General features: G+C 39.2%; 1 protein-coding gene across 1 annotated transcript in view; it reads left to right on the forward strand.

Annotated features, from left to right (window-relative positions):
• The window catches only part of LOC110503029 (protein sidekick-2), a 396,532-nt gene that overhangs the window by 289,344 nt on the left and 92,992 nt on the right, over positions 1-14,196 (forward strand). Inside the window, exon 5 of the mRNA XM_036960765.1 lies at positions 38-171. Coding sequence (XP_036816660.1) covers positions 38-171 — 134 coding nt within the window. The remainder of the gene's footprint in view (positions 1-37; positions 172-14,196) is intronic.

Consider the following 14,196-nt stretch of genomic DNA (forward strand, 5'->3'; position numbering starts at 1 on the left):
GCAGTGTAGTGACCAAACGTGTCTCTGTGTTCCTCAGAGCCATTACTCTGGACAACACTCTGGTCATCCTGTCCACGGTGGCCCCTGATGCTGGACGTTACTACGTACAGGCTGTCAACGACAAGAACGGCGAAAACAAGACCAGCCAACCCATAACCCTTTCTGTCGACAGTGAGTAGTACTGAAACCATATGGAGAGACATGCACCACACACACACACACACACAAACACACACACATAGAGGGATGGGCATAAATTTGATAATACGAAATACAACTACAAAATACCCTAAAGATCAACGTATCAAAATAAAGTATAAGATACTTTTGCAAAGTATTGTATTGAGTTAAAATACATGTATTTTAAATTACAAAAAACATTTGTAAGTAACCGGCCGAACAGCAACAACATTCTCAGGAATGGTTACAAAAATATTTGACTTGCTGACTGTGATATGTTGTTGTTTAACTACCTTAGTTGTCCAACATGTAAATGTATACTGCAAATCACACTGGCTATTGTCATTGGCCTTGCTCATTAGAATAAAACCCAGCATGCTTTGCAATTGTTCATTTTTACATATACATGTATATTTAGTTCATTTAGCAGACATTCTTAAATCACCATAATGCCATCAGACTTTTGATACCAATGTAGTGTGAAAGGGGACTTGTGAATTTGTATTTTGAAAAAGAGAATTGAAAGCAGGCAGGTGCAGTTCATGGAATTAGACGATTAAAGATGGAAAAAAAAAAACTTTTAAATGAGAATAGTCATTGGTCTGAAGACAAATAGCACCTCAATGCCTATTCCACCCATGGTCTACCAAGGTTTCCCAGCACACAGCTTTGACCTACACAACAACAGGTGATGTGTGTTGGACACAGTGATCAATGCACAGTTCATTACCTCTGTCAAAAAAATATGTAGCTTTATGTTGTGTTTGTGCTTGTATTTATTTTTGCAATAAAGATAATGACAACAATAATACACATTTGAAATATTCCTATATCTAAAAATACATAGAGCCAAATGATATACATTCATAGAGTTGAAGTCGGAAGTTTACATACACCTTAGCCAAATACATTTAAACTCAGTTTTTCACAATTCCTGACATTTATTCATAGTAAAAATTCCCTGTCTTAGGTTAGTTAGGATAACCAATTTATTTTAAGAATGTGAAATGTCAGAATTATTTGTTTTAGCTTTTTCTTCTTTCATCACATTCCCAGTGGGTCAGAAGTTTACATACACTCAATTAGTATTTGGTAGCATTGCCTTTAACTTGGGTCAAATGTTTCAGGTAGCCTTCCACAAGCTTCCCACAATAAGTTGGGTGAATTTTGTCCCATTCCTCCTGAAAGAGAAGGTGTAACTGAGTCAGGTTTGTAGGCTTCCTAGCTCGCACCATTTTTTTGCAGTTCTGCCAACACATTTCCTATAGGATTGAGGTTGACTTTGTTGTCCTTAAGCCATTTTTCCACAACTTTGAAAGTATGCTTGGGGTCATTGTCCATTTGGAAGACCCATTTGTGACCAAGCTTTAACTTTCTGACTGATGTCTTGAGATGTTGCTTCAATATATTCACATAATTTTCCTACCTCATGATGCCACCTATTTTGTGAAGTGCACCAGTCCCTCCTTCAGCCCTTTTTCTCTAAACATAACGATGGTCATTATGGTCGAACAGTTCTATTTTTGTTTCATCAGACCAGAGGACATTTCTCCAAAAAGTATGATCTTTGTCCAGTTGCAAACCGTAGTTTGCAGTTGCAAACCGTAGTCTGGCTTTTTTATGGTGGTTTTGGAGCAGTGGCTTCTTCCTTGCTGATCGGCCTTTCAGGTTATGTGGATATTGATACTTTTGTACTTGTTTCCTACAGCATCTGTTCATGTTTAGGAGACAGAATGTGTCTCCTTCCTAAGCAGTGTGACGGCTGTGTTCCCATGGTGTTTATACTTGTGTGCTATTGTTTGTACAGATGAACGTGGTACCTTCGGGCGTTTGGAAATTGCTCCCAAGGATGAACCAGACTTGTGGAGATCTACAATGTTTTTCTGAGGTCTGGCTGAATTCTTTAGATTTTCCCATGATGTTAAGCAAAGAGGCACTGAGTTTGAAGGTAGGCCTAGAAATACATGCACAGGTACACCTCCATTTGACTCAGATGATGTCAAAATAGCCTATCAGAAGCTTCTAAAGCCATGACATCATTTTCTGGAATTTTCCAAGCTGTTTAAAGGCACAGTCAACTTAGTGTATGTAAACTTCTGACCCACTGGAATTATGATACAGTGTGTAATATGTGTATAAGTGAAATAAGTATAAGTGAAATAATCTGTCTGTTAACAATTGTTGGAAATATTACTTTTGTCATGCACAAAATAGAAGTCCTAACTGACTTGCCAAAACTATAGTTTTTTTAACAAGAAATTTGTAGAGTTGCTGAAAAACGAGTTTTAATGAATCCAACCTAAGTGTACTACCTTCCGACTTCAACCGTATGTACACACTACCAGTCAAAAGTTTTAGAACACCTACTCATTCAAAGGTTTTTCTTTATCTTTGCTATTTTCTATGTTATACAATAATACTGAAGACATCGAAACTATGAAATGACACATGTGGAATCATGTAGTATCCAAAAAAGTGTTAACAAATCAAAATATATTTTATATTTGAGATTATTCAAAGTAGTCACCCTTTGCCTTGATGACAGCTTTGCACACTCTTGGCAAAGGTGTATGTACCTCCAATAAAGTTGATTTGCACATTTTCATAGAGATTTGAATTTAACACTGTGCTTCATCCAATGCCTAATATAGACATGACTATCGTCACATCTATAATTAAAGAGGGAGCAGACATTACCTATGGCACAGTGCAGGGGCAGTGTTGATTAGAACAGAACTCAGACCCAGACAGATCTCAGATGAGTAGAGCTAGTTGATGAGTAGAGGGACCGGAACTGAGCAGACAGACCAGAACAGAGCAGACAGAACAGACAGACCAGACGTAACAAAACAGACATACCAGACAGACCAGACAGACAGACAAGAGCAGACAGAACAGAGCAGTAAGAGTCAGTATGTATGTATGGCTGGTGGTAGAGAGGAGGGAGAGTCAGTGGGGGGGCCTCGGCATGGCAGGAAAGGGGGAGGAATGCCAGAGAGAGAGAGACACACTTTTTTGCCCCTGTGAAGGACACAAAGCCCTTGTGTGTGTGTGTGTGTGTGTGTGTGTGTGTGTGTGTGTGTGTGTGTGTGTGTGTGTGTGTGTGTGTGAAAGCTAAGCTAAGCTTAAAGCTAAGCGTCAGTACAGAGACAAAGTAGAGTCGCAATTCAACGACTCAAACACGATACGTATGTGGCATGGTCTACATTCAATCACGGATTACAAAAAAAAAAAACACTGACGTCTTGCTCCCAGACAAATTCAACAACTTCTTTGCTCGCTTTGAGGACAATACAGTGCCAGTGACATGGCCCGCTACCAAAACTTGTGGGCTCTCCTTCACCATGGCCAACGTGAGTAAAAACATTTAAACGTGTTAACCATCGCAAGGCTGCTGGCCCAGACAGCATCCCAAGCCACTTCCTCAGAGCATGTGCAGACCAGCTGGCTGGTGTGTTTACAGACATATTCAATCAATCCCTATCAAAGTCTGCTGTGCCCACATGCTTCAAGAGGGCCACCATTGTTCCTGTCCCCAAGAAAGCTAAGGTAACTGATCTAAAAGAATATCTCCACCTCGCTGATCCTCAACTCTGGGGCCCCACCAGGGTGCGTTCTTCAGCCCTCTCTTGTTCCCCCTTGTTCACCCATGACTGCGTGGCCACACACGCCTCCAACTCAATCATCAAGTTTGCAGACGACACTACAGTGGTAGACTTGATTACCAACAACGACGAGACGGCCTACAGGGAGGAGGTGAGGGCCCTCGGAGTGTGGTGTCAAGAAAATAACCTCACACTCAACGTCAACAAAACAAAGGAGATGATTGTGGTCTTCAGGAAACAGCAGAGGGCGCACGCCCTTATGCACATCGACAGGACATTAGTGGAGATGGCGGAAAGTTAAGTTCCGTACACATCACAGACAAACTGAAATTGTCCACCCACACAGACAGCGTGGTGAAGAAGACGCAGCAGTGCCTCTTCAAACTCAGGAGGCTGAAGAAATTTTGCTTGTCACTGAAAACACAAACTTTTACAGAAACACAATTGAGAGCATCCTGTCGGGCTGTGTCACTATCTGGTACGGCAACTGCTCCGCCCACAACCGTAAGGCTCAACAACGCAGTAGTGCGGTCTGCACAACACAGTAGTGCGGTCTGCACAACACAGTAGTGCGGCCTACATGCCCTCCATTACACCTACATCACCCGATGTCACAGGAAGACGAAAAATATCATCAAGGACAACAAGCACCCCGCTATCATCTTGAAGGCGAGGTCAGTAGAGGTGCATCAAAGCTGGGACCGAGAGACTGAAAAACAGCTTCTATCTCAATGCCATCAGACTGTTTAACAGCCATCACTAACTGCCAACATACTGACTTGCCACTTTAATACTTGGATTTAATACATTTATCACTAGTCACTTTAAACAATGCCACCTTTTATGTTATGATTACATACCCTACATTACTCATCTCATACAGTGGGGTAAAAAAAGTATTTAGTCAGCCACCAATTGTGCAAGTTCTCCCACTTAAAAATATGAGAGAGGCCTGTAATTTATTATTGATGGTGGTTAAGATATCGTTTAGGACCTTGAGCGTGGCTGAGATGCACCCATGACCAGCTCTGAAACCAGATTGCATAGCGTAGAAGGTATGGTGGGATTCGAAATGGTCGTTAATCTGTTTGTTGACTTGGCTTTCGAAGACCTTAGAAAGGCAGGGTAGGATAGATATAGGTCTTTAGCAGATTTGGTCAAAAGTGTCCCCCTCTTTGAAGAGGGGGATGACCGCAGCTGCTTTCCAATCTTTGGGAATCTCAGACAACACGAAGGAGAGGTTGAACAGGCTAGTAATAAGGATTGCAACAATTTCGTCAGATAATTTTTGAATGAAAGGGTCCAGATTGTCTAGCACGGCTGATTTGTAGGGGACCAGATTTTGCAGCTCTTTCAGAACATCAGCTGACTGGATTTGGGAGAAGGAGAAATGGGGAAGGCTTGGGCGAGTTGCTTTGGGGGGAGCAGTGCTGTTGACCGGGGTAGGGGTAGCCAGGGGGAAAGCTTGGCCAGTCGTAGAAAAAAGCTTACAGCAAATTATTATATTTTTATACCCAAAATACCAACGTTTGTTTGTCGCGTTATGTTCAGAAATCCACAGGAAAGAACGGTCACGACAACGCAGACGGAAATTCCAAATAGTCTTCATATGGTCCACAGAGACATGTCAAACGTTTTTTATAATCATTCCTCAGGTAGTTTTTAAAATATATATTTGATATATAGCCTTTCTATCTCTATCTTTAGCCTTTCTATCTTGTCGGAAAATGTTATAGTTAGGGATGAAGATTTCAGAATTTTTGGTGGTCTTCCTAAGCCAGGATTCAGACACGGCTAGAACATCCGGTTGGCAGAGTGTGCTAAAGCTATGAATAAAACAAACTTAGGGATAAGGCTTCTAATGTTAACATGCATGAAACCAAGGCTATTATGGTTACAGAAGTCATCATTTGAGAGCGCCTGGGGAGTAGGAGTGGAGCAAGGAGTGGAACTGCAGTGCCTGTATTCACCTCTACATCATCAGAGGAACAAATGTCGTGGAAATTTCCTCTATTTACCAAATCATGGGAGCAAACCACACACACAAGTCAGAGTTAGTTATAAAAGTCCATCTTTAATTATATGAGCTCTATCACAACCCTGTGACTCTCAGATTGATTCAGTGTCTCCCAGTGAATCCTCTGAGAGCCCCCTTACAATGCAACTGAGTTCCTTTAATAGCAAAGACACACATAGTCAGACAGCATAGACATAACTCATCGTTCAGCTTTGTCTCCTTTCCCAAACCCGTGAAACCATAAACCAAATCCATATCAACAGGCATATATCAAATTGTCATTTATATACAACCCACTCTAAATACAAACTCCTGGACAAACTCACGGAGAGGAGGGTGAGGCTATAGGTTAAGATAGAAACAACATAAGAGGGAGCATAGAATGATTCCAGACACTGCAACCTTCCTTTCCCCACTATGGGAAAGGTAGAGAGTGAAAGATATGTTTACACATGATGACACTTTGACCTCTCCCCTCTCAGCGGCCCAGGCAACTTAGTTTTGACATAGAACAGACGCAACCTCACCACAGAATTACACAAAAATACCATTCTGATGAGAATTAACTTACACATATTTGATGAATATAAAACATCTTACATATGTTACCAACAAATTCTGAATCTTCCCTAACATTCCCCTCTCAAGGGACTCAGTCCCTTTTGAAGAATCAGAATAGTAACATACTCAATATTTTAAAATTCAAATCCCCTCAATGTCAAATACCTTAGCTTATATGTAAGCTTTCTCCCTTCTGAAACTAAGATTACAACCTTTATTCTACAAGACAACCTTGCACATGTTTTAATAACACAGAATAATCAATTTGAGGAAAAATAAAAACATAACATATAACTGCTCTTTAAATTACATGAGAACCAGTGTCTAAACACAGGCCTCCTCACAACATATAGGACAGACATCCCTCTAAGTACTCATGCTCAGAAATATACTCATGAATAGAGAATAGGTCATTGAAATCATTCATATTCCAAATCATAAGTAACAACCCAACTATTTATCAAACCAATATTTAGAATAGCACTCCTCAGTGATTCAAATTTGTCTTATCACTCAAAGTAAAAACCTAAATTTAACACACATCAATATTAGCAGATTTACATACAGTATAATTATCCCATAATTCTACTATTAACTTTTTTAATCATGATTTTAATACAGATCAGTATCTCAATGCATTCTTAATCTAAATTACTACAATTTACATGGTGTAGACCTCTTCAATCAATCTGATACCACAAAAGTATAAACAATTTTAATGGCACAGTTAGATTAAACCCCCCCCCCCCTCTCAGGCACGGCATCTTCTGGCATCTTCGTTTTTCTTCAAATAGCTTTACAGTTCAAAATGGACGGCCCATGATAATGTCCCAATTTCAATGTCTCATCTTTACCACTCATGTCTTGTCCATTCGTCAACCAACATACCAGCATCATAAGAAAATGTCAGAACAGATCTTTCTCCATGATCACTCCAAGTGGATTCTCACAGTATGAGAGAACCATGAAAGAAAAGCAGTTGATAGCTTAGATCTGATACTGTACACCAATTTCTGGCTTGGTTCTTTTCTCTCGGTAGAAGTGGTTTGGAAAGCCTCCTTCAATGCCTTTGTCTCTCTTCTTCAGCCAGTTAGAGGGGGTTTTGAGGTACACACACCATTCGGTCCAAATTATCTCTTCCATGCATTAAGATACCGTCTGATGTCACCCTTCATGATAACCTCGAAAGAACAGATCAGAACAACAGTTTAGTTCAGTTCAGTTCATTAAACTACATGATAAATGATTACTTTTACCAATTATTCTTAACACACATATCTAAACATATTTCACAGAGAATATCAAAACATTCTATTGAAACTATTCTTTCAAATTGGTTTATACTCCCCATCTCACTGTCAACTCCATCGTAGAGCCCAGGATCAAGAAATTAGACCTATACCCCTCGGGAATAGAACAAAACAAACACAACAATACAATACACTCAACAATACAATACACTCAACAATACAATACACTCAACAATACAATACACTCATTCACATATCACTTAAGTTGTATAACTTCAATCCAAACCCTCAAAAAACTGAATCCTCCCCCATGTTTTACACACATCTCTCCGTATGAGAGTAATGTAAAACAAAATGTCAGCTAACCGAATCAAATTAAAATCACTAAACTTAAAAAAAAAAAAACACTCCACAAAGAAAAAATATTTAACCCCTATGGTCATAGGAAAATAGACTTAAAGCAGCATACCCTTAGTTAAAAGCAATGCCCTCTTCACACTGGTCCAAATTACAAATATGGATTAAGAAACATATTTACCAATTACACAAATTATTTTGAAAGCAGTATTACAAATGACCATACATTTATTATCCAAATGGCTTTCCAATGCGGGTGATCAAGCCACAACGGAAAGTCATCAGAAGGTCATAGGTCATACAAAACCCTTCAAAGCAGTGTTTTGCACTATATGAAACAATTTGCAAACAATAATCAACTAGTTCCAAACATTTTCATATTTCCATGTTCCCAGAACATTCCTTTATCAAAAGAATTTGCGTGTGTAATGAAAAGTCAGAAAATAAAAACTCATTACAATCCCAATGTGGTGAGTGGCCCCTTCAATGTGGTAGTTTATGGCCCCAATTTCACTCACTCTCCCCAAGAGGATATGTCCCTGGAAACATTCCAGAGAGACAGTGAAATATCAATTTTCCCGAAGAAAAACACAAAAACACTTAGTATTCATTTACACTACATTGATTCAGAAACTCAAACGTGAACTATAAACCAAACCTAATCAAATCAACGTATATGCATGATAAGTTAAATCAACTCCTAAAAAAAACTTTTAATCAGCAACCTAATAATTTCAATCTGTTGATATAAATTTAGTAAAAACCAATCCTGATTTTTTAAAAGAAATCTAAAATCCTTCAAAAGTCGGTGCTGTCTCATCATCTAAAATAAAAATAAACTTAATTTTTTCCCCCACTGATATCCACAAAGGTCAATACTGTTCAGCACATCCATTAATGATCTTCCTTTAGTCTGTACAGGGTCTGAAGTTCCAATGTATGCAGATGATACAGTGATAAATTCATGCAAATAACAAACTACACAAGAACTCACTACTATAATGATTCAGATGACAAAATAGCTAAGTGACTCATGTTTACATCTCAATAAAATAAAACACAGTCTGCATGTTCCTCAAAAAACAACTACTGATGTAAAAAGCTCCTGGTGGTATCTGATTTTAAGTGCCAAGGCATCATACTTGATTCCAACCTTTCTTTTAAAAAGCAAATAATAAAGGAACTCAAATACCAAATTCAACCTAGCTAATTTACCAAAACATATGAAATTGTTTTGACTACACTATATAACTACTATAACAACACTATAATTAAAATCTATGATACTCCCCCACTTAACATTCTAGTTCAGTCTTTGGCCCAATCTTGCTTTTCAACATTCATACCCATTCAGTCTTCTGTCAACAGGTTCTCATACCATTCAATCCAGCAATCACCTTTAATGACCTGACATTGTTCCACATAATGGAAACATACCATAACCTTAGAGTACATGAACTTTCCTGCTCAAATTTACTGGTGTTACTTAAACAATAAAACCAAGAATCAATAACAATCAGAAGCTATCCTTACGATGTTTTATGATTCAGACATCCAGTCTCCCAATTCTCATAGCCTAATACAGTAAATATAAAAGCCACAAATCTATGATGCCCACCTAGCGAATCAGCTGCTAGAAATACAGACAAAAATGTACCTGAACAACGGTTAAAACAATTAGAGTAAGGTTATTGTATATTCAAACTAATAACGCAAATGTACGTTATTCTACAACAATCTACCTGCCTCCAGAAACTTTCCCTGACAATGAGCAGCCAACATAACAACTCACTCTCTTACATACTTTCAACTCAACTTTCCCATTTCTTTTTCCCCCAGTTGGGCAAAAATATAACCCCTCTCATTTCAACGTTTTTCCTTACCTCTATCGTAAGATTAAAACCCCAACTTCATAACTTCCTCTTCTCTTTGCTCTCCACACTTGAAATGAATGAAATGAAATGTATCCTATTTCTTTAAAAATAACACACACAGCGCAAAAATTATAACATGCGTCAGTCAATCTATAAGAATGAAAAACATTTCGGTAACCACTGTCCTATCGCCATTCTCTCCCCGCTATCATTCAGAGTGTCTTTAACTTAGGTAACTGTCTTCTCTATTGATACAGTAATTTAAATACGACCCAATTCTCAATACATTATTCCAGCAGATAATTTAGTGAACAGACATCGTCTTGCATCAGAATTCGCTTCGTTATTATTTTAAATTGAATTAGCCTATCAATTTAACCTAAACAATCTATTGAAAACGTTCAATTTATCTCTTATACAAACACCAGCGACAATAACTTTCCAGGCAAAACATACAAATAGATTATTTACAATCAAAAAGTCTGAATTCAGCCAGCGCCGTGACTGGGAATAGAACTCGGGCCTCCCGCGTTGCAGGCGAGAATTCTACCACTGAACCACTAATGCTATTGCCAATAACCAAAATTCTCCGGATATAAACCCCATTTACAAAGTAAAATCAAAACACGTCATTATCGGTAATTCCCAGAAGAATAATAGCCCAATTTTAATGTACAAACGTTATTCCAGCTATGATTCTCAATTCCAAATGAATATATTAGCAATCAAAGAATAAAATCGACACTAATGACTAGGAAACAGTACAAGTAGATTATGTTTACTTATGCAACATATTTCAATTACTTTACTACATCACATTAATCACGCAAGGATAATTCGTTTGATGGAAAACCTTAGGCTTTGTACAACATTATAAATTACATCGAGCATCCCTCGAATTCTCTTTAACTTTATGGAAAACAGTTTATTCAATAAATCCCGCAACTTCTCTCATACTGGGAAGAAAAATGATAACATGTTCAGACCTTAAAGGCAGTTAAATTTCAAATGTTTCCCCCAGACGGAGATACTCCAATATGCGTTCTATAGTTACATCGTTAGGGTAAAATAACCAAAAGTGGACACACTCTAATCAGTTTCTAGAGCTCAATTTCCCAGATTTTGTAGATTATTGTAATATTGCTTAAAAACTTCATCTTTATCAAATTATCCATTTAAGATATCAACTCAAAACCTATGTACGTCTACGAATGGGTGGTTTAAATTGTATCTAATCATTTTCAGCATTACTTTATACACACATACCATTTATCATAATTTCAAATAATTCACAGAATCCATATAAAACTTAAGAAATCTTAGTTACTCACACAGAACTTTCAGGATCATCCACACAGGATTGGTCAGATTTTTCACATAGAACTTTTCTGACGTCCACACAGAACATCAAAAGGTTTGCCCACACAGAGTAAACCCTACCCCGCTCACACAGAACGGTCCGACTCACACAGAGTAACCCTACCCCGCTCACACAGAACGGTCCGACTCACACAGAGTAACCCTAGGGCATACCTGGCTAGCACATTTAAAATAATTGGAATTCACCACATCTGAGGGTCACTTAGACAAATCACACAGACGCACAGAATGAGGTCCTTCTTCCAATAGGGCTTCACCAAGTGCCGTGTTTCACCTAGAACACACAGACCCCCTGGCCCCTCACCCCGACAGACCTCACCAAATCCCCACTGTGATCAATTCAGTGTCAGGAGGGCTCTTGGTCACTGGCAACTGGACAGTGCAGAGTATCTTTTGAGTCCACAAAACCCCCAGATTACTCTCCTCTGACTCGGCCCTGCTTACGCCGCCAAGGTGCCTTCCTTACAAAGGAATTCACGCTCAGAGTATACGTAACAGGCATAATAAAAAACACTCGACTTCAAATCTGTGTGTGGTTCGCTCACCTTTTTCTTAAAAAAAAACTCAGTTCGAGATGTGGTATCCACTCGGCTCGCTTCCTCTTAGATCAAAGGTTGGTCCATCTGCTCCGTTTCCCGAAGTGTGGTTCTCCCTGAGATCCCAAGTTTAGGGGATCCCTCGTGCACGATTTATTTACCTAGATCATAGGAACGGTCACCGAGTGAAGATTCACATCCCATCCTCGTCGCCAAATGTCGTGGAAATTTCCTCTATTTACCAAATCATGGGAGCAAACCACACACAAAAGTCAGAGTTAGTTATAAAAGTCCATCTTTAATTATATGAGCTCTATCACAACCCTGTGACTCTCAGATTGATTCAGTGTCTCCCAGTGAATCCTCTGAGAGCCCCCTTACAATGCAACTGAGTTCCTTTAATAGCAAAGACACACATAGTCAGACAGCATAGACATAACTCATCGTTCAGCTTTGTCTCCTTTCCCAAACCCGTGAAACCATAAACCAAATCCATATCAACAGGCATATATCAAATTGTCATTTATATACAACCCACTCTAAATACAAACTCCTGGTGAGGGTGAGGCTATAGGTTAAGATAGAAACAACATAAGAGGGAGCATAGAATGATTCCAGACACTGCAACCTTCCTTTCCCCACTCCCCACTAAAGGTAGAGAGTGAAAGATATGTTTACACATGATGACACTTTGACCTCTCCCCTCTCAGCGGCCCAGGCAACTTAGTTTTGACATAGAACAGACGCAACCTCACCACAGAATTACACAAAAATACCATTCTGATGAGAATTAACTTACACATATTTGATGAATATAAAACATCTTACATATGTTACCAACAAATTCTGAATCTTCCCTAACACAAAGGAGGAGTAGGATAAGGGTATGGCTAAAAGCTATGAGAATTGGTCGTCTAGAACGTTCGTAACAGAGAGTAAAAGTAGGTTTCTGGGGGCGATTAAAAAAAAAGTTTCAGTTGATGACTTTTTAAAAATCAATTGTATTTACCACATAGGTTCCACGTCACAATAGGTTGAAAAATTACGTTGAAACAATGTTGATTCAACCAGATTGTGCCCAGTGGGATGGTAGGATAGGATGTTCACGTCAGTGGTTTCTCAGAACAGAATTACAGTGCATTCGGAAAGTATTCAGACCCCTTGAATTTTTCCACATTTTGTTACGTTACAGCCTTATTTAAAAATGTAAACTCAGCAAATTAAAGAAAAGTCCTCACTGTCAACTGCATTTACATTCAGCAAACTTAACATCTATCAATATTTGTATGAACATAAGATTCAACAACTGAGACATAAACTGGTGAGGACCTGCCTTACAACAGGCCTACAAGCCCTCAGTCCAGTCTTTCTCAGCCTATTGCGGACTGTCTGAGCACTGATGGAGGGATTATGCGTTCCTGGTGTAACTCGGGCAGTTGTTGTTGCCATCCTGTACCTGTCTCGCAGGTGTGATGTTCGGATATACCAATCCTGTGTAGGTGTTGTTACATGTGGTCTGCCACTGCGAGGACGATCCGCTGTCCGTCCTGTCTCAATGAGAGCTGTCTTAGGCATCTCACAGCACGGACATTGCAATTTATTGCCCTGGCCACATCTGCAGTCCTCGTGCCTCCTTGCAGCATGCCTATGGCACATTCACGCAGAGGAGCAGGGACCCTGGGCATCTTTCTTTTGGTGTCTTTCATAGTCAGGAGAAAGGCCTCTCTAGTGTTCTAAGTTTTCATAACTGTGACTTTAATTGCCTACCGTCTGTAAGCTGTTAGTGTCTTAATAACCATTCCACGGGTGCATGTTCATTAATTGTTTATGGTTCATTGAACAAGCATGGAAAACCGTGTTTAAACCCTTTTCAATTAAGATCTGTGAAGTATTTCGGATTTTTACGAATTATCTTTGAAAAACAAAGTCCTGAAAGGGGAACGTTTCTTTTTTTGCTGAGTTTATTAAATAGTTTTTTCCCCTCATGAGCATAATACCCCATAATGACAAGGCAAAACCAGGTTTTAGGAAATGTTTTTAGAAATGTACATTTATCAAAGCTTCTAACCTGGAATGTCACATTTACATAAGTATTCAGACCTTTGGTAGCGCTAAGAGCCTCAAGTCTTCTTGGGTATGACGCTACAAGCTTGCCCGACCTGAATTTGGGGAGTTTCTCCCATTCTTTTCTGCAGATCCTTCTTTTCTGCAGATCCTACTTTTGCTCCAAAATTATTTTCAGGTCTCTTCAGAGATGTTTGATCGGGTTCAAGTCCGTGCTCTAGCTCGGCCACTCAAGGACATTCAGATAATTGTCCCAAAAGCCACTCCAAAGTCTTGGCGGTTCCAAACTTCTTCCATTTAAGAATTTTGGAGGCCACTGTGTTTTTGGGGACCTGTTTCCATGCATTTGCAAAAATATCTAAAAAAGGGTTT

Source organism: Oncorhynchus mykiss, chromosome 23, assembly GCF_013265735.2.
Source record: "Oncorhynchus mykiss isolate Arlee chromosome 23, USDA_OmykA_1.1, whole genome shotgun sequence".
NCBI classification, from domain to species: Eukaryota; Metazoa; Chordata; class Actinopteri; order Salmoniformes; family Salmonidae; genus Oncorhynchus; species Oncorhynchus mykiss.